The sequence below is a fragment of the Hemicordylus capensis genome, chromosome 3 (assembly GCF_027244095.1).
Source record: "Hemicordylus capensis ecotype Gifberg chromosome 3, rHemCap1.1.pri, whole genome shotgun sequence".
In the NCBI taxonomy this organism is placed as follows: Eukaryota; Metazoa; Chordata; class Lepidosauria; order Squamata; family Cordylidae; genus Hemicordylus; species Hemicordylus capensis.
The window spans coordinates 348,058,553-348,078,068 of record NC_069659.1 but is presented as its reverse complement, the minus strand read 5'-3'; the positions used below and the strand labels follow the sequence as shown (position 1 = coordinate 348,078,068).

The window sequence follows — 19,516 nt, the reverse complement described above, 5'->3', positions numbered from 1 at the left end:
CCATTTCACTTGTGCTTCTTCTACCACATTTACCCAAATTGAAGACTACTCTGAGTTTAAGACAACCCCCTAAAAGACAGAGGTTAAAAGCAGGCTATACCTGCATTTACTCAAAAGGAAGAGGACTCTGAATTGAAGATGACCTCCTGATTTCTAATATCAAAAAAACTGGTGGGAGGGGGGGAATCTAGTCTTTGATTCAGATAACTATAGTAAGGTTATTCACATGCTCCCCACCAGGGTGGGAAGCATGGCAGGGTGGGGGTGGATGTAGGGTTGCACCTACCTTCCACGGCCCCCAGACGATCTTCTCCTGAACCTTCGGCACGCTGCCACGACCCAGATGATCTAGACTGCTTTGTGCAGCATGGATCAGTAGAGTCCGAGATTCGTTCTCCCTGGTCATCACATATCCTACAATGCACCGCACAACCTGCACGGTGCATTGGGCGTGATACCGCCCCATGTGACAGGCGCTCTTTCACCAGTCCCTTTGTGAAGCTTTCCAGAGCCAAACTGTCCCTTTGTGCATAGCCAGTTAATCCCTGCTAACTAGGCAGAGAGGCACCTTTTAGATGTGGTGATTCTTGTTATTTAGCAGGGGGAAGAGCAACTCCCCCTGGACTATCCATCCCCAGCACAGTACCCCTCCAGTTACTGTTGATGGTGTCTATCCTATGTTTATTTTTAGACTGTGAGCCCTTTAGGGACAGGGGTCCATCTTATTTATTATTTCTCTATGTAAACCGCTTTGGACGGTTTTGTTAAAAAGTGGTATATAAATAGTAGTTGTTGCAGCTTACAGAAGATGCAGTGTTTGTTAACACTCTATTGCTGACAGCTTTTCTTTTGGCAGAAATCTAAAGCTGCTGACTTCAGGAAGCACACTCAACTCACAGCGTGCTCAGATGTGGCAACTGCAACCTGCAACTCTGCAGTATCATAGCCTGGGGTATTTTATTCGTAACACCAAGCGGTTCCTGCTGCTGCATCTACCTGCATCCCCTAATGTCAAGACTTCAACATTAAAAGCAGGCCTGTAGATAGCTACTTCCCTAGGGCTGGGCTAGTAAGAACTATCTTCTTGCTAGCAGGCAAGATGTTTTAGGCTGGAAGAGAGTTTGTTTGTTTAGACTGCAAACGTGCCCCATTTGTTTGAATCTAGGTATAAAGTGGGTTTAACGTGGGTTACCAACCTTAGCATGATTGTGTGAACCCACGACAAGGTGGGAGGCCATGAACCACCCTGGCATGCGTTCACACAATCACTTCAATGTTGGTAACCCGCATTAAGCCTAGAGTCAAACAACTGTGTGAGCAAGCCTAGAGTGTACTGGACGTAGACCAGAAAGATGTGGGTTCTTAGAGCAGAGCTGAAAGTTCTCATGGTAACTTTCTGTAACCCAAGAACCCACAGAATTTTCTGCCCCAGATGTGGGGATGGCCACCACTCTAGATGGTTTTAAAAGGGGATTAGACAAATTCATGGAGGGTTGAGCTATCAACGGTAAACAGCCTTGGTAGCTGAGCTATATATTTCCATCTTGGTCAGAGTGGGGCAAGCCCCTGAACACAAGGTGACAGGGGACACCAATGGGAGGGAGCTGTTGCCCTCTTTCCCCCAACATGCGGGCTTCCCAGATCCACCTGGCTGGTCACTGCGTGAAGCAGGTTGTGGAACTAAATAGGCCTTTGACCTGATCCAGCAGGGCTTTTATTACATTCGAATCCTCGAAAAAGTGCTATATTTGACACAGCATTATTCTGGGCTTTTTGGAGTGGGGAGCAAAATGGGGGCCACCAGGCAATGGCAGAAGCATTGCTACTGGTAGGGCTGCTGTTTGCCTCCATCTAAACAACTGAAATGACCCACCAATTTTGCTGCCCATGAATGGGGCAGCAAAATGGAGGAGGTGGGATTCTGGGCCAGCCCTGATTTAAATCTCTGCTAGTTTACTGTCTCCAATCAATCTGTCAGTCCAGCCGACCTTGCAAGGTAGGTCAGAAGGGAGGGCCACCTCAGGTTCCTTGGAGGAATTGTAGAACGACGACCAAAAGAACCTCCAAAGAATGAAAAACAGGGTATGTGTGGGGAAATAGGCTAAGACCCTCTGCCACCCAGGCAAAGAGCCATCTTTCAAGGTGGTGATTTTATTTATTTTGGGCATTTATATACTGCTTTTCAGGCAAACCTCCCAAAGCGGTTTACATAAGAGTGTCAGTAAAGAACCATACATGCAACATCTTTACGTGCTGTGCTCTTTAGGCTTTGACCTCATTTCTCTCCTCGGCTCAGATCAAGATGGTGGCTGGTCACTCTGTGGTGAACGTTAGGGAAGGTAGAGGTCACCTCTGATGAAACAGAGGAGCTGGATGGAGGCAACGGCCCTCTTTCCCCCTCAGAACAAGAGGGTCTCTGGGCACTCTCACAATTACAATTTTTAAGACTGTGAGCTCTTTGGAGAAAGGGAACCATTTTTAACATTCTTTTTAACGTAAGCCACTTTGTGAACTCTTCTGCTGGAAAATGGCATATAAATAATAGTAGAAATAGTAACAGGAACAAATAGCGGGACAAGCAATTTTCTGGGACTTCTTACTGATAATGCGGCATCAAAGTCAGCGTTGTTTTACAACCGATGGGTATCTGGGCCTTGTCTTCCTCCCATAAATGAAGAACTTAGAAAGGTTAGGTTTGCAAACCACGATCTTGCGTGCAAGCCTTTTATGGGAGTTTGAGACCCCCGTCACCAGCAGGGAAGCCATGGCTCTCTTAAGAGGGCAGAATGGAAGGGCGGTGTGAGAGCCAGCTACATTTCAGAGTTACCCAAGGAGTATTATGAAGGGTTTCAAAGCCCCGTTGCAACTGACAGGAAATCTGGCTAACTTCAAGGCCCCGCAAATCCTTAAAATCTGTTTCCATTTACGGACACATGAAGTCTTCACAGGGAATACCTCCAGCATTAAAAGGCACGGGCAGACACACAGGCGCATTCACCTTAAATGCAGGGAGGAAAAGACGCACAGGGTAGCCAAGAAAGGTTTGTCTTGGCTCCGAGCCAAGGAACTGCCTGGATGATTAACCAGATCTCCCCACACCTGTCAAAATTTTAGCAGGCTCCCAAGTGGTCTGAGAGCAGCTACGGACCCTCTCCCGCTCTGTCCAACAAAATGGCTGGAGGCAGCTGGGCAAAATGGCAGGATGCAAGGAGATTCCGATTGGCTGATGTGCGCCTGGGTAGGGGATGTGGCATCATGCCACAGCGAGGTAAGAACAACAACAGGGGCGAGACAGACAGACTGTGCATAGGGTTGTACAAGAGGAGTTGAAACTTTGGGCTCATACACAAACCATTCGGACCAGCATGGAATTGTAGATGGCGTTGCCAGTTGGCCCTTGATCGGTTCGTCCCCAAAATAAAAACCACACTCTGTATGAGATCATGGTGTCTACCCAACCACCCCACATCCACAGACTTGCTTTCCATCCTCAGAAGTCTATATTTATGCCAAAAGGATTGCGTCTATTAGGAAAATATAAGCCATCAACAACTTATAGAATCCACCAGTACAAAATGTGGTAAAGGCCACTTACACAGAAGGCTTTTAAAAGATGGATTAGATGAACGGATGTGGGAGAAGGCTAAACAGCTATAGGAAAGCTGACCCATGATCCTAAATCTGGGGCCCCTGAATGTTGGACTACAACTCCCATCATCTCCAGCCACAATGAAGGGGATGATGTGAGTTAAGGTGATGATGTGTCCAACAACATTCAAGGACCCAATGCGGACAACTCATGCTCTAGATGGCTATCAACCACAATAGTTAAATGGAACTTCCATGTGCAGATAAAGTATACCATCAAATACCAATGACTGTGGGGACAAACAGCAAAGGTAGCCATAAGCAAGGTCTGCCTTGGTTTGCATTTGGATGGGAGACTACATGAGAGCACTGTAAGATATACGTTGTGGCTGGAGATGATGGGAGTTTCAATTCTAGCTCAGAATTGTCTTCACAGACTGACTCCATACGGTTTCCATGCGGCATGGGTTGGTGGGATCACAGCCCATCACGTTCCAATTCTCTGGAGCTCTTTCTCTAAAGGTACAAAACCCTGCAGGCTCCAGAAGGTAGAGCTTGGCAGTCACCAGTGCCAAAGACTCACTAATCCTTGTCACTGCAGTCTACCTTCTGGGCATCCTCCTTCCTCCCCGCTTGCCAACACAACTCTCTTAGATTGATTTGTTTAGGAGTCCTTGTTTGCTTGCTCTGAAGGCTTGGGAAAGAATTGTAGCAAGTGAAGAACAGATATAAGATACCTGGTTGGCCGGAAAAATGAGAAAACGCAAGGAACACATGGAGCTGTGTTATAGCCTGCCATTGTCCATTCTGACCACTGATGACTACTCCAACTGGCAGCAACTTCTCAAGGATACAGACAGAGGTCTTTCCAGCCCCGCTGTGGTTCTTTAGGGGAAGAGAACCAGAGACCCTCAACAGGGCAAGGATTGTTAACCCAGGGCCAGGCAAATCCCAGGTGCTAGTTTTCAATGGCACCTGAAAATTCGTGTATGGGGCCTGAGAGCCAAGCAATGGAGCAAAGTGACCAGGAGGAAGAGGAGAGGGCAACCAGTCCAATCTCACTTGCTCACTCCTTGACACATTTGCCCATCGTCTACCTGAGCCAGACAGACATGACCAGAAGTAGGTAGCAAGGTGGGAAGACCCCCACCGACCCACCCAGAGCAGAGTGTGTCTCTGGGGGCAAGCAGTGAGCACCACCCTGCTATAGCAGAGGGGGCTCTTCAGTTTTGGGGATGGCTCCTAGATCCAAAGGAAATTGGTTGGGGGCCATGTTAACCTAACCATCTTTCACAAGCCTTCAAGATCAATCCATCCAGCCAGTGTGGTAAAGTGGTTAGAACATCAGACTAAGACCGGGGAGACCAGAGTTCGAATCCCTGTAAGCCATGAAACTCACTGGGTGACTCTGGGCCACTCACTTATCTCTCAGTCTAACCGACTTCAAGGGGGTGTTGTGGGGTTAAACAAACTCATGTTCACCGCTCTGGGCTCCTTGGAGAAAGGGCGGAATATAACTGTCAAGATCAGTCAATCAAAACCTGCAGGACACTGGCATGGGCAGTATTCAGTTCACCCAGTACCAACACGTTCGCTGTGTGGCCCTGAGCAATCTGCAGGTCCAAGATTAGGTTCCCATCTGTAAACACAGAATAGGACCCTTCTGCACAGAATCCCCTGCTCAGCACGGCAAAAGAAAACCCCCTTCCCCTCCTCGCCACTTTGAAGAGGGCAATGTTCCTTGTAACAGGGATTCCCAGATGCTGTTGACTACAACTCCCATAATCTCTAGCTGTTGTGGATCATGGCAGTTGTAGCCAACAATATCTGGGAATCCCTGTTACACTGGGAGTGTGTGTATGGGGGGGCGGGCGGGGGTGTCTTTCATATTGCTCCGAGATTTGGAGCAGGCAAACGTAGTTCCTGTCGCTTGTGACTGCTCCAATGCTCACTGCCATGAGAGCTGCTCCCCTTTACTTGGAACAGAGGAAGCTGCCTTCTACTGAGTCAGACCCTTGGTCCATCTAGCTCAATATTGTCTACACAGACTGGCAGCGGCTTCTCCAAGGTTGCAGGCAGGAATCTCTCTCTCGGCCCAATCTTGGAGATGCTGCCAGGGAGGGAACTTGGAACCTTCTGCTCCATCCCCTGAGGGGAAGATCTTACAGTCCTCAGACATATAGTCTCCCATTCAAATGCAAACCAGGGTGGAACCTGCTTAGTAAAGGGGACAATTCATGCTTGCTGCCACCAGACCAGCTCCCCTCCATGACTCTGGAGGAAGGGAGAAGAGGGCCTTGCTTATTTCATAGGTATCAGCCTGGCACTTTCCACCTGTTCCAGAGGCTCATCATGATACGAGTTGCTCTCTTCCACGCCCCCCATCCCACAAAGGTTTGTGGCATCTGAGGACAACTGGGGGAGGGGGCTGTTCACTGCCAACCAGAAACTACGCCTAGTTAATATGCCAACCCCCACGTCCAGTGGAATACAACTCAGGCACAAAAATTCAACTGCAGATAGTCTAAAATTTAGCACATCAATACCGACAAAGAGCAGAATGCAAGACACACAACAATGAAGATTTATATACAGCATTCCAATTGTTCTCAAAGTGGTTTACAAAAGAAAGGAAAACTAAAATGCATTAGATGGTTCCCTGCCCCAAAGGGATCACAATCTGAAAAGAAATGCAAGATAGACACCACCAGCAACAATCACTGGAAGGATGCTGTGGTGGGATGGATGGGGCGGTTGCTCTCCACCTGCTAAATACAGGGGAGAGAGACCACTTTTAAGAGGTGCCGCTTTGCTCACGTAGCAGAGGTATGCTCCAGAAATCCACTTACCAGCTTGCCTGAAGCAAGCGCCCCAGGTCCTATGAGAAGTTCCCCTGGTCAGTAGAATGTCAGAAAACCATGCCCTCCACGCCCAATTCTGGAGAGGGGGGAAGACGGGTCAGTGGCAACCCCACATGATGTGCTTTTAACAGATCCTCCCCCCCGCCCCCAGCTTTCCAGGGCTTCCCTTCGGCTCCAGAGCGCCAGATGTTTGGGAGAGCCAAGCAAGGACGGGGCGAAAAAACTTTGAAGTTCCACTTTGCATTCAGCCAGGCAGCTTTCAATAGTGCACGAGGACCTGGGCAGAGACAATGTGCTACTGTAAGCGCCCCATTTATATCCCAGATAAAAACCACCACAGGCTCGCCAGCTCAAAGGCGTCTGCCTTCGGCGCTTGCTGCTCTGGCCTCTGCTCCGAGCCATTTCCTGTTCCACGGCTGGCCGCTCTTCAGTGGGGCTTTGACAGTGACAATACCACGGGCCTCTTTTGATTCACCATCAATGGGATTTACACTTCGGGAGATAACCTGCAGATGCTGAAACAAGCCTTCCGTGACCAGAGGGAAGAAAAGCAGAGGTGGGGAAAGAAAGGAGGAGAGGGGGGGGGCGGGGAACGGTTTCCAAAAAACGCATCTTCGGCTGCCTGCTGGACTTTTAACCACCCACCACACGTGTCCAGTCCTAGAAGACGTGCGCTCGACAAGGCCTGTGGAAACCTTGGAGGCTTTTCATGCTTTCAGATGCTCATGCAAAAGATCCAGAGACACTGGCTTTTTCTATCTGATTTTATTTTAAAGCAAAGGTGTCAGGAGGTCACGCGCAGAGGGGGAGGCTAGCGCTTGTGTGCTGGTCTTTCCATACAGAGGGAGAAACAACTTGAAAGTTTGATCTGGGGCATCCTTTCAGCGTCTGGGTCAAGGTGCTGCTTTTGATCATGGAGGACCCTGAACAGCTTGGCGTTTAGAGACCTTAAAAGGCAGCTTCTGCGGCCGCCTCCGCCTCCCTCCCATTCCACCACGATCCAGAAAACTGACTACAGTCTGGCAGGAAAAGAAGGTGCCTCAGAGCAGGTGCAGAGAGCCCTTCCTTTTGCTGCCCATTCAGCACCCCCAGCCTCCATGTATCTCAGATTAGGCAGCTTCCTTTCCAGGGCACAGCTTCCCTCTGGAGCAGGCATAGGCAACCTTGGTTCTCTAGCTGTTGAAATACAACTCCCACCATCCTCAGCCAAAATTTATTATAGCTGGGAAGAGCCAAGGTTGCCTACGCTGGTTCTAGTCCTTAGCAACCCTCAGTTTATGCGATTAGTTTTTCACAGATTAAAAATCAGATGTGAATTCCACCTTTCCTCCCAATGCAGAGTAACTACCAGCTTCTGAAATCAGACATCCCACAAACTCAAACAGATCAGCATCATATACAGACTGTACCTATTAAATCTATAGGAGATTTAATCTAATGGAGAGCCAGCATAGCGTAGTGGTGAGAGTGTTGGACTAGGACCGGGAAGACCCGAGTTCGAATCCCCATTCAACCATGAAACTCACTGGGTGACTCAGGGCCAGTCACATATCTCTCAGCCTAACCTACCTCACAGGGTTGTTGTGAGGGTGAAAATAAGCATGTACACTGCTCTGAGCTCCATAGAGGAAGAGCGGGATATAAATTTAAAAAACAAAATAAAAATAAATAAAATATTGCATGACTTTCAATGCTACGGCTTAGAGGGCTGCTTAAAGCAGAGATTCTCAAAACTGGTTCCCTAGATGTTGCTGGACTGAAACTCTTATTATCCCTAGCCACAATGGACTTTTTGTTTTTTATTTAATCCACTGGGAACAACGGTGGTGGTGGTGGGGAGATGTTCTGTCTAACTTCCAAATTGTCAACAGCCAGTCCTACCTTAGCACTATGTATGATCAGTGGTAATCTCCACAATGTAACCTAAGAACATAAGAGCATTCCTGCTGGATCAGGCCCAAGGCCTATCTAGTCCAGTGGCCCACCAGATGCCTCTGAGAAGCCCACAGGCAGGGGGAGAGGGCTTGCCGTCTCTCCTGATGTAGCTCTCCTGCAACTGGCATTTAACGGCATCTTGCTGCTAAGGCTGGAGGTGGCCTATAGCCACCAGACTAGTAGCCATTAATAGACCTGTCCGCCATGATTTTGTCTAAGCCCCTTTTAAAGCCATCCAAGCTAGTGGCCATCACCACATCTTGTGGCAGATAATTCCATAGGTTAATTATGCACCATGTGGAAAAAGTACTTCCTTTTGTTGGTCCTAATTTCCTGGCCTCCGGTTTAATGGGATAACCCCTGGTTCTAGTGTTGTGAGAGAGGGAGAAAAATTTCTCTGTCCACTCTTTCTGCTCCATGCATGCATAATTTTATATACTTCTATCATGTCTCCCCATAGTTGCCTCTTTTCCAAATTAAAGAGCCCCAGATGTTGTAGCCTTGCCTCATAGGAAAGGTGCTCTAGGCCTCTGATCATCTTGGCTGCCCTCTTCTGCACCTTGCCCAGTTCTACAATGTCCTTCTTAAGATATGGTGACCAAAGCTGTATGCAGTACTCCAAATGTGGTCACACCATAGATTTCTGTAAGGGCATTATTATACTACTAGCATTTTTATTTGCTAGCATTTCCCTTTCCTACTGGAGGGAGGTGAGAGAGAAGCTATCTGGGTATCTTTGGCGGAAAATATTTCTGGATTTTCTCTGTAACTTCCAAAATGTCTATAGCCACCCTTCCATCAGCATCACATATAGTCACTGGATATTTGCCAGGCCAGAGGGCTGGTCCTCTCCACAACACAACTACCTAAACCAAAATAAAGGGTGCCGCTTACCTTGGCACTGAGTCTCCTTCATGGCTGGTTCATACCCAGCAGCACACGTGCAAGCTCCCACCGGTACCATCCATTCTCCGTCGCCATTACAGTACAGTTTTAGGGGCACCGATACTTCCACTGCATTGGCAATACAGGTCCCCGGGGCAATCACCAGGGAGGTTGGCTCCGCCCCTGTTAAGGTCTCGGGGAAAACTGCAAAGCCAGCGATTGTGCTGGAGCACTTCTTGTAGAAGGCACGGACTGAGATGAGGGACATGCAAGCCCCCAGGTCCTGGAAGGCTAGGTAAAAGCCGTTCTTGGAGAGGGGCCCGAAGCTGCGCACTTTGGTGTTCATCCGGCCAGACTCCAGCTTTGAGAAACTCTCGTCAGGGGCAATTGTATCCACCTTGATGTATGGGTTTTCCATCCAGAAGGGGCTGGAGGCGGAGGCAGAGTCTGTATCGGACTCGTAATAGAAGAGGTTGAAGGTTTCTTTGCAGGAGCCCGGAATGTTGGGGATGCTGTTGCAATCCCGCACCGTGAACTTCAGCTCCACGTAGACGCGCTGCACCTCGTGGCGCTCGATGAACTGGGTGCGCAGCCAGTTGTTCTGGTTGGTCTCTCGGACGTTGCACACCTGGTATGTCCGGATGGGGTTCATGGCCTCGTCGTAGCCACTGACTTCTTCCCACTGCATAAAATTAATTAAATGGATTGGTTAAAAATTATCAAGGGAAGCATGGAGAGGGATCGCTATTGGAATAGCTACTGGATAGCAGCCTCATTGGAATTCTCCAAGCATACACTGCTTTTCACTGGACGCTTAGGATGCAAGGGGAGCAGGGCTGGCCTGGTGGCAACAAGCATGAATTGCCCCCTTTGCTAAGCAGTATCTGCCCTGGTTTGCATTTGGATGGGCAAGTACGTGTGTGCGCTGTAATAGATCCCCCCTTAGGGGATGGGGTCATAGCTCAGTCACTGAGCATCTAACTGGATACGGAAGGTCCCAGGTTCAATCCCTGGCAGCATCTCTGGATAAGGCCAAGAGACTTATACCTGAAACCTGGGAAAGCCGCTGTCAGTCAACATCGACTATGCTGAGCTAGATGGACCCATGGCCTGACTCGGTATAAGGCAGCTTCCTATGTTTCTAAGGGAAAGCTTCCTATGTTACCAAGTGCTACCTTATTCCCAGGACTGCATATTCTGTGCTTTTAAAAAAATCTGAAGCAATTCTGCAAGCAGGCAAAAATCAAACTTTGCATCAACGGAAGTCACATTCTGCAAATTTGTGTACTTGCATTTCTTCAACTATTCTGTTGGTTGTCTTGTTTTGCATAATTTTGGTTTTACTCATCGGGTGGGGCAGAGTACCAAAGTTTCACTCCCAAAACCTTGGAGTTCTTTTCAGCCACCTCTTTCAGAAAGCATTGCCACATGTTTTCATGCATAAGGACTAGAAACCTGCCTCTTTTTAAAAGATTAGTACATTGAATTCTGCACCCCTTCTTGCACACCTATGGTACACACTCAGCTATGCGTATACAGAGTCAGAACCAATGTTCCCTCTAACAGGAATTGTTGACTACAACTCCCATAATAATTATTGTTGACGACAGAGGTTGTTGACTACAACTCCCATAATCCCCAGCCAAAGCAGCTGGGGATGCTGGGAGTTGTAGTCAGCAACATCTGGGAATCCCTGTTAGAGGGAACAGTGGTCAAAACACCAGGCTTTCTAGTCCTATATTGTCTACTTTCCAATTGTTTAACGGCTCCTCAAGGTCTTAGGCTAAAGCCTTTTCTAGACCTGATGCCAGAGATCCTTTCAACTGGAGATGCTGGGATGGAACCTGGAACATTGTACTGGCAAAGGCCTGCACTCAATCACACAGCTAAGGCGCCACTCCTATTAAATTAACAGAATTAACAATTAGAGACAGGAACATACAAGTCGAGAAGAAAAATCTGGGCAAAAATTAAAAATTACGTCTGCTTGGGCATCAGTTAGCAAGCTTGGCTCAAGCTCAAGCCAGTAAACGAAATCCAAACCGAAAGAACAATGCAGGCAAACCTAGACCGTTACTGTCCATTTTCACTTTTGTGGGTTTGTTTGTTATACACAACAAAAAGAGCCTCAACCAACTGCAGTGCAAGTTGGGAGAGAGGGGAAGAGCCAGGTAGTGATTCTCTAAAGACCTGCCTGGCTGCAATTGTGCCATGGTGATCACTAGTGTACTGGAGGGGTGGGTTATATATACACTTTTTAAACATAAAATAAAAAAATAAAGAATACAGCCCCCTCATCTTCATTGTTGGAGATGGGTGTGCGGGGGAAAGGATCAAGTTTCTAGAGCTCATGGGTGGCAGAGAAAACCCTGAATGCATTTTTGAGCGGAGAGCAGAAACAAAGACAGAGAACCGTGGGAAGAAAGAGTCATGCCGTGTTTGCCTGCATCAACTTGTAGCGGCCCTTGTTGCAGCCACAAAGTCCATAAAATTATGAATGAAGAATGCAATTCAACAATATTAATGAACAAGCATGAGGTCAGCACCCTCAGGGACAACTTTCTCCTGATTTCCCTGCTGAAAATCTCCCACTCAGGAGGTCTGATCATGAATCTTTGATGTGATCATGAATCTCTGCTGTCTCCTCCAGTTCAACCACAAAGAGCTTTCATGAATCTCTACACCCCAAATCCCTTGCAGAATGCTTCGATGGCACAGAATTTTCTTGTAAAAAACAGAAGCACACACGACACGCTCTAAAAGGGCATGTTTCTCTTTTTAATGGTTGTGGAGGCATCTTCCAGAATGCATCAGGAGTTCCTGCACAAGGCTTTGGATTCCAAGCAGCAGAACTTCTATTAAACTGCCACAGCTGTCTCTCCCCATCAGGGAGTCCAGACAGAGAGGATGCCCAGATTTCCCAGACCTGCCCGTTGTATAATGCATCGGCAGAGAGGGAAGCAGGCCTGTGCCCGCTGGCACAGGTTGGGTGCCAACCTCCATACCGCCTTCAGAAGAATGTTAGAAAGAGGAGTTGACACAGTGTGTGCCTAAGCCTCCCATGCCCTTGCACCAAGAGTCAAGGGGAAATGGTTCACATTCTTCAAATGCATCTGCCTCCCCAAAGGGGCATTCTTCAAACACTTAATGCATGGTTTTCGCAGCTCTATGCTTCTGGGATTGGTAGAGCTTGCATGGGGCAATTTTTGATAATCTCCCCTTCCCCAGGAAGACTGCTGTGCCACCTGAAAATGTGTCCCTAAGGATTATGCAGCCTCACGGACATGTTTTCAGGTGGCACAGGGGCTCTGTGGGGAAGGGGAGGGTGTCAAGACCCTCCCTGGAAGCACCATTTGTCTCCTCCTCTTGCTGTTACTGGTGCTCAGAATGTCAGATAATCATCATCTGACTCGTCTGGTGGCTCTAGGCCACCTCCAGCCTCAGAGGCAAGATCCTGCTAAATACCCATTGCAGGGGAGCAACGGCAGGAGAGGGGGTAAGCCCTGTGAAACGGGATGCTGGACTAGATGGGCCTTGAGCCTGATCCAGCAGGGCTGTTATTATGTTATATTAATATTATTAATAATAGGCACCCTAGGTGCAATTGCAAAACACCCTGAAGAGCACCTCAACACCATAGGGGCCACAGAAATCACCATCGGCCAACTACAAAAAACAACTTTACAGGGAACAGCCTACATTTTGCAACGATACCTATAACAACAACAATACTGATAACAAAATTCTGGCATCCCAGGTCCTTGGGAAGGACTCGCTGTCTGGATAAAGCAAACCAGCCAATAACACCTGTTTGACTGTGCAAACAAGAAAAAATAAAATTAAAATAATAAAATTAAAATAACAAAATAATAAAATAAAAATAGGGCCTTCACATGACTGGGCACTCATGCAAAGGTCGGCAGGTACGGCTTGCTCCTAGTGGCTCCTCGTTTTATGCATTTTGGGTTTTGACCTCCTCCCTAATGGCACATCTGGAGAAGTTAGCATCTTACCCCAGTTTCTGGATGAGCAGTCCACGCCAACTCAGAAGTCACCCACTTCGTATCCATCAGTGTTTCTAGAGGGAGGAAGAAAGAAAGAAATCATCTATCTATCTATATAGCTTCAAGACAAGGTCAAGAGCATGCACCAAACACACACACACACACGCAGTTTGCAAAAGAAAAGACAAAAACCCAACCAGGGCTGAAGCTCATTCTGGAAGCCATCCCCTCCAACCTAGAAGGGGGAGAAGGGAAGAGCACAGACTGCTGGGCTGCCGCACAGCTGGGGGCACGTGCAGAGATTGGCAGGTCTAGTTTGCTTCCAATGGCAGATTGGCTGAGGAAGGCTGGCTGAGGTGACTCAAGGGTCAGAGGGAGAAGGCACACACCCAGAGGTCCTCCTGGAGTTATTTCAATGGGTTCCAGACTCAAGCCCCGGCACCAAAAATCAAGGCTCAGAATCTGAGTTCAGACACAACACAAGGTCTGAGGGAACCTTTCCAAAAAGGTGAAGTAGGTAGGATGGGGCCATAACTCCGGGGCAGAGCGTTCCTTTGCATGCACAAGGCCCCCAGGTCCAAACCCTAGTATCTCCAAGACTAAAATAGATCTCTCTCTAAAGCCATGGAGAGCCCTGCTAAATGAGAAGGAGGCACTCTTCAGAGGGACAATTCTTTCTTTCTTTCTTTAACACATTTATATACCACCACAAACCAAAGCCTTGTCGATCATAAAACAACAATACAAATAAATAAAACATTAAAATCAATTAAAACTCCAAAAAAAGCTGCTTAAAATGAAAAATTTAGAATATTTAAAATTACAAAAGCTAGAAGGCCTGGTTAAAAAGATGAGTCTTCAAAGATCTTTTAAAAACTGCTAGAGATGGGGAGAGTCTTATGTCAGCGGGAAGCGCATTCCAAAATCTCGGAGCGACAACTGAGAAGGCCCGTCCCCGAGTGACCACCAAACGACTTGAAGGTAGCCACAGACGGGCCTCCCCTGACGAACGCAGTGGACGATGGGGATCTTGCAGAAGAAGACGCTCTCTTAAATTAGCACTTACTAGCAATAGCACTTACATTTATATACCGCTCTATAGCTGGAAGCTCTCTAAGTGGTTTACAATGATTTAGCATATTGCCCCCCAACATTCTGGGTACTCATTTTACCGACCTCAGAAGGATGGAAGGCTGAGTCAACCTTGAGCCCCTGGTCAGGATCGAACTTGCAACCTTCTGGTTACAGGGCGGCAGTTTTACCACTGCGCTACCAGGGGCTCTTAGCAGGGGGAAGAGCATCTGGCCCTACTCACCCCCAGCACCGCATGCCTCCAGTGCAGGGACAGACAAACCTGGCCTTCCAGCTGTTGCTAAAATACAATTCCCATCATCCACAGTCACAATGACTGAGGATGATGGGAGTTGTAGTTCAGCAACCGCTGGAGGGCCAAGTTTGCCCACTCCTTCTCCAGCGGCTGTTGCTGGGGTCTACCTTCTATTTCTTTTTAGATTGTGTCCTGTCCTTTGGGGACAGGGAGCCATCTGATGATTCTATGTAAGCTGCTTTGAGAACTTTGAGGGAAAATAAATGTAGTAGAGCTTCTGCCAGTCAGTGTCGGGGCAATTCCCAGCTACTGGACCAAGGGTCTGACTTGGGAAGGCAAGCTTCTCGGTTGCTACCCCTGGGCTTTGGAATGCACTCCCTGTTTAAATAAGAGCCTCCCCATCTCTGGCAACTTTTTAAAAAGGCAGTGAGGACACATTTGTTCATCCAGGCTTTTAATTAGATTTGCAGTTTTAAATACTTTTTAACAGTTTTAACCTTGTGTTAAGTTTTTAAATTGTTTTCACGTTTTCATTCTGTTTTAAATTGTACTGCTTTTAATGTAAACTGCCCAGAGACATAAGTTTTTGGTGGTATACAAGTTCGTTAAATAATTTTTTTTTAAGAGCACCCTCCGGGGCTCCTTTGGAAGGGCCATCTCTGAAAGAACCTTAAGGCCAGAGACAGGAGGGAGGCCACAACACAACCAAGGGCCCCGGCTGCAGCCGAGCCTGGAGCAGGAAGAACATATGGAGGCTCTACACACAATCTGTGGGTTGAGCCTAACCGGGCTCGCTCTCCCCTCAGACAAGCGGGGAGCTTGCCCTGGGTGACCGGATCAGCCGCCCACACAACCGCGGGCTCCGTCACAGAGCCAGTAAAGGGCAGCGGGGATCGGAGGGGCCACCTGGGGAGACCCCCCAGCCCGGGAGGCTTGTTGGAGCCTCCCAGTCCGGGGTCTCCTCATGAGTCGCTGCACTGCAGAGCCGCGCCGTGACAACTCACGATTGCCAAAACAGGGTCAGCGCTAACCTCGTTTAAGGGAGGGGGAGGATTAAGCGGGCTGACCGCCGGGAGCTGCGCAGCTCCCGGCCATTCTCACGACCACTCAAAAGCAGACTGGGCTCCCTTAGCCCGCTTCCGAGCGGTCGTGTGAATAGCCTCATCGTCAGGCCTCTAGAAATCCACTTGCCAACTCGCTCGGGCAAGCAGGACACCCAGCAGCGCAGAGACCTCCTCCCCAGTTTTTGAGCAGGTAAAAAACAGCAGGAACCCTTCCCGAGCAGTAGGTGAGGGCTCCCCCTATTCCTTAAGCTCTTCACACTCCAGTGCAAATGAGAGAAGACCCAACTCTCTCCTAAGCCCTCTGCCAGCATCCCAGAAAAGAGTCTGAGGCAAGAGCGAGAATTGATGGCGACGACACCTAATGGCTGGCAAGTGAGCCAAGTTTACATTTGTGGATCCCTGCACACAGCTATCTTCCTTTCAGCAACATGATGCTCAGGAGATACACGCCCAGCCCAGCCCAGAGGCTGCCCCTTTTAGCCCTGCCACCTTTGACTTTATCCTCTTCCTCCTTTCTGCTCAGGCCAGACCCAAGAAGAGAAAAGAAAGGCAAGGAAAGAGGTCCCATCCCTTTTGCCACCCTCCCACACTTCTGGTGGCGGTGCTGGCGGATATTTACCGTGGCTCCGGTTGAAAAGGCCCTTTCCCATGACTAGGGCGGTGCAGCCTGAAGCAGGTTTATCCAGTAGGGGAAGAAGAGGAGCAGCTTCTCCAGCCTTTCCACACACTGCCATGTGTGTTTTAAAGCTGGGAGAAGAATTTGACCGTCTGGCCAGCATTCCAGCAGCAGCTCAGCAGCCAAACCTCCCTGTCAGCATTCCCCAAAGAGCCTCACAAGTCCCAGCCCCAGCCGAGAGAGAGAGAGAGAGAGAGAGAGAGAGAGAGAGAGAGAGCGAGCGAGAGAGAGAGAGAGCGCAGGCGCACTAGTGTGAGTGCACAATTACAGTCTGTCTGGGAAGCTGCTGGGACTGTAACAAGATCGAGCTGAGCTTCCAGCTGGGCCCTTTTGCACCCTGCCAGAGTTTGCCACAAGCATGGAGGCCAGCAGCCAGTTTGCAAAGCACAGAAGATGGGTGTGCTAAGATCATAGGTCAGGGGTTCTCAATCTTCAGTCTCCAGATGTTGCTGGACAACAACTTCAGCCACCGTGATGGGGGTTACAGTCAGTGTTCCCTCTAAGGCGTGCGTGCGCTCAGTTATTTTTAGATCCTGCTCAGATTTAATCAGGAAGGTCCCACTCTGATTCTATGTGCGCGCGCACTGCCTTGATACTGCTGCCCAGAACAAAAAACTCATTCCGCACACAGATTTTAAAAAACGAGAGAGAACATTGGTTTCAGTTCCATCTGGGGACTAAAGGTTGAGAACCCTGGCCTATGCCTTGCATCTTCACAATGCAGGTCAGGGATTCTCAACCTTGGGTCTCCAGAAAGTACAGGACTACAACTTCAGCCACTGTGGCAGGGGATGATGGGAGTTGTAGTCCAACAACATCTGGAGACCCCAGGTTGAGAAACCTGTTTTTGGCTGAGAAGATGGAGGGTGCACTCAAACGTGCAGCAAAGCCACTGTGACAATTCACAGCACAACATGTGACTGGCAATCTTAGGAACCTAGGAAGCTGCCATATACTTAAGTCAGTCATTGGTCTATCTAGCTCAGTACTGTCTGCACAGACTGGCAGTCAGGGTTTTAGGTAGGGTATTTTCCAGGCCCTACCTGGAGATGCAAGCAGGGATTGAACCTGGAACCTTCTGCATGCAAAGCAGATGTGCTGCCCCATCCTCAAAGAAGAAATGTAGTAACCTAGGAAGTTGCCTGCCTAGAGTCAGACTATTGGTCCATCTAGCTCAGTTCTGTATCTCTCAGTAGGTTCGGCAGAGAGGTACATGACTGGCCCAGAGTCACCCAATGAGTTTCAGAGTTGAATGGGGATTCAAACTCGGGTCTTCCCGGTCCTAGTCCAACAGTCTAACCACTATGCTATGCTGGTTCAGAACTGGTTGACACAAGGCCCATTTAACCCCTGCCACACAAAGCCTGTTCACACATTATGTTCAACATTCATATGAGTATACAGTGTACACGGGTACAGATCTGTGCACAGGTCCAGTCATTTACATTTACATGTTATGCTGAACACAGGTACAGAAGTACATTCCCTATCTATACCATGCATCTGAAGGGCCTGTATCCAGGCTCACTTTTAAAATGAACCTAGGTACAGTCACTCATACAAACACATGTACGAGAGAGAGAGAGAGAGAGAGAGAGAGAGAGAGAGAGAGAGAGAGTATTTTTAATTAATTCGATTTCTATACCACCCTTCCAAATACGGCTCAGGGCGGTTTACACAGAGAAATAATACATAAATAAGATATAGACATCTGTGCACTTGTACTACGTAATGTCTGAATCAGGCTAGAGTTTCAGTTTGAACATAGGCCTAACTGGTGTCCACTGTTAGCACAGTACTCAAAATTCTACTGCCTAGACCAAAGGCAATCAATGATATTCACATAACCTGTTTACTCTGAATCACACGCACAAGAAGAGCTATAGTACATACCTCGGCCCTGGCTGAAATCTGCTAACGTTTTAAAGCAATCTGACCCCTCCGTTCTTTATGCCAGCTGGGTTACCAGCATTATTAAATCTCTTCTCTGTCCAAAAAACCAAAAAAAAAAAAAAAAAAAAAACCCATGGCCCCACCCATGAGAAAAAGAAACAGCCATCTGCGTCTGGAGCTGGGGTAACTTCTAAAGGAGTCAAGCACAACAAGCAGAATAGGACAAATCCACTTGCAGAAGCACTTCCAGCTAATTACGTTGCACAGCAGAACTCAGATTTGGCAGCAGACCAGTTCCGCAGCTTACTAAGCATGGCGGTTAATCCGGGCCTGGAACCTGCTATCCTAGGAGAACAAATCCCTTTGCAGAAACCTCTTACAACAAACTTGGCTCACCAAGAGATAGGCTGGGTTCACACAAAACAGCAACCTAAACTTAACCTTTAAGATGTGCTTCTAACCTAAGAACGCAAGAACAGCCCTGCTGAATCAGGCCCAAGAAGCCCATCTAGTCCAGCATCCTGTTTCACACAGTGGCCCAGATGCCGCTGGAAGTCACAGATGTCGCTGGAAGCCACAGGCAGGAGTTGAGGGCATGCCCTCTCTCCTGCTGTTGCTTCCCTGCAACTGGTATCTGCAGGTGAGCGGCTGGAGGTGGCCTATAGCCTCCAGACAGAGGCACAGGAGAGGTGGTGTTATCACGACTGCCAGGTATCCAAGAAGATGCATCACTAATTTACAGAATTTGCTGCCAAGGGATGTGGCAATGACCACTAGTCCAGATGGTTTTAAAAGGGGCTCAAGGATGACCCCTGCCTGAAATCCTCGGGAGCCAATCAGTGAAGACCTTGGAAGGACCCAAGGGCTGACTCAGTAGAAGGCAGCTTCCCAAATGGACGCACAGAGAACTCAGCCCTTTGCATAACAGCCCAACTGCATAGAGTCCTGGCTCATTTCCTTGAAGGAAGAAAATAGGCCCTCCCCAAGCTGCTTATCTTACTGATTGGATGCATAAAACTTGCTAGGAGACTTGGCATGTAGACCTCCCCAGGTTTGATCTCTCCAAAGTTAAGGCAGTTTGGTCTCCTGCCAAGTTAAGGCAGGAGTGCTTAAACCTTGAGTCCATGGAGCTCTCTGGACTACAAATCCCATCATCCACCTGCTACAATGGCCAAAGGATCATGATGGGAGTTGTAGTCCTACAACTTCTGGGGACCCAAGGTTGAGAAGCCCTGTCTTACGGGATCTCAAGGAGTAAAGCTGGGATAAAACCTCTGCCGGAG

At 48.4% G+C, this 19,516-nt stretch overlaps 1 protein-coding gene across 3 annotated transcripts in view; it reads right to left on the bottom strand.

Annotated features, from left to right (window-relative positions):
* Window positions 1–19,516, bottom strand: part of EPHB3 (EPH receptor B3) — a 110,364-nt gene that overhangs the window by 50,989 nt on the left and 39,859 nt on the right. For all 3 annotated transcript variants that reach the window (XM_053311041.1, XM_053311043.1, XM_053311042.1), the window contains exons 2-3: window positions 13,283–13,347; window positions 9,279–9,951 (exon numbers count right to left, since the gene is read on the bottom strand). In XM_053311041.1, the coding sequence (XP_053167016.1) occupies window positions 9,279–9,951; window positions 13,283–13,347 (738 nt within the window). The remainder of the gene's footprint in view (window positions 1–9,278; window positions 9,952–13,282; window positions 13,348–19,516) is intronic.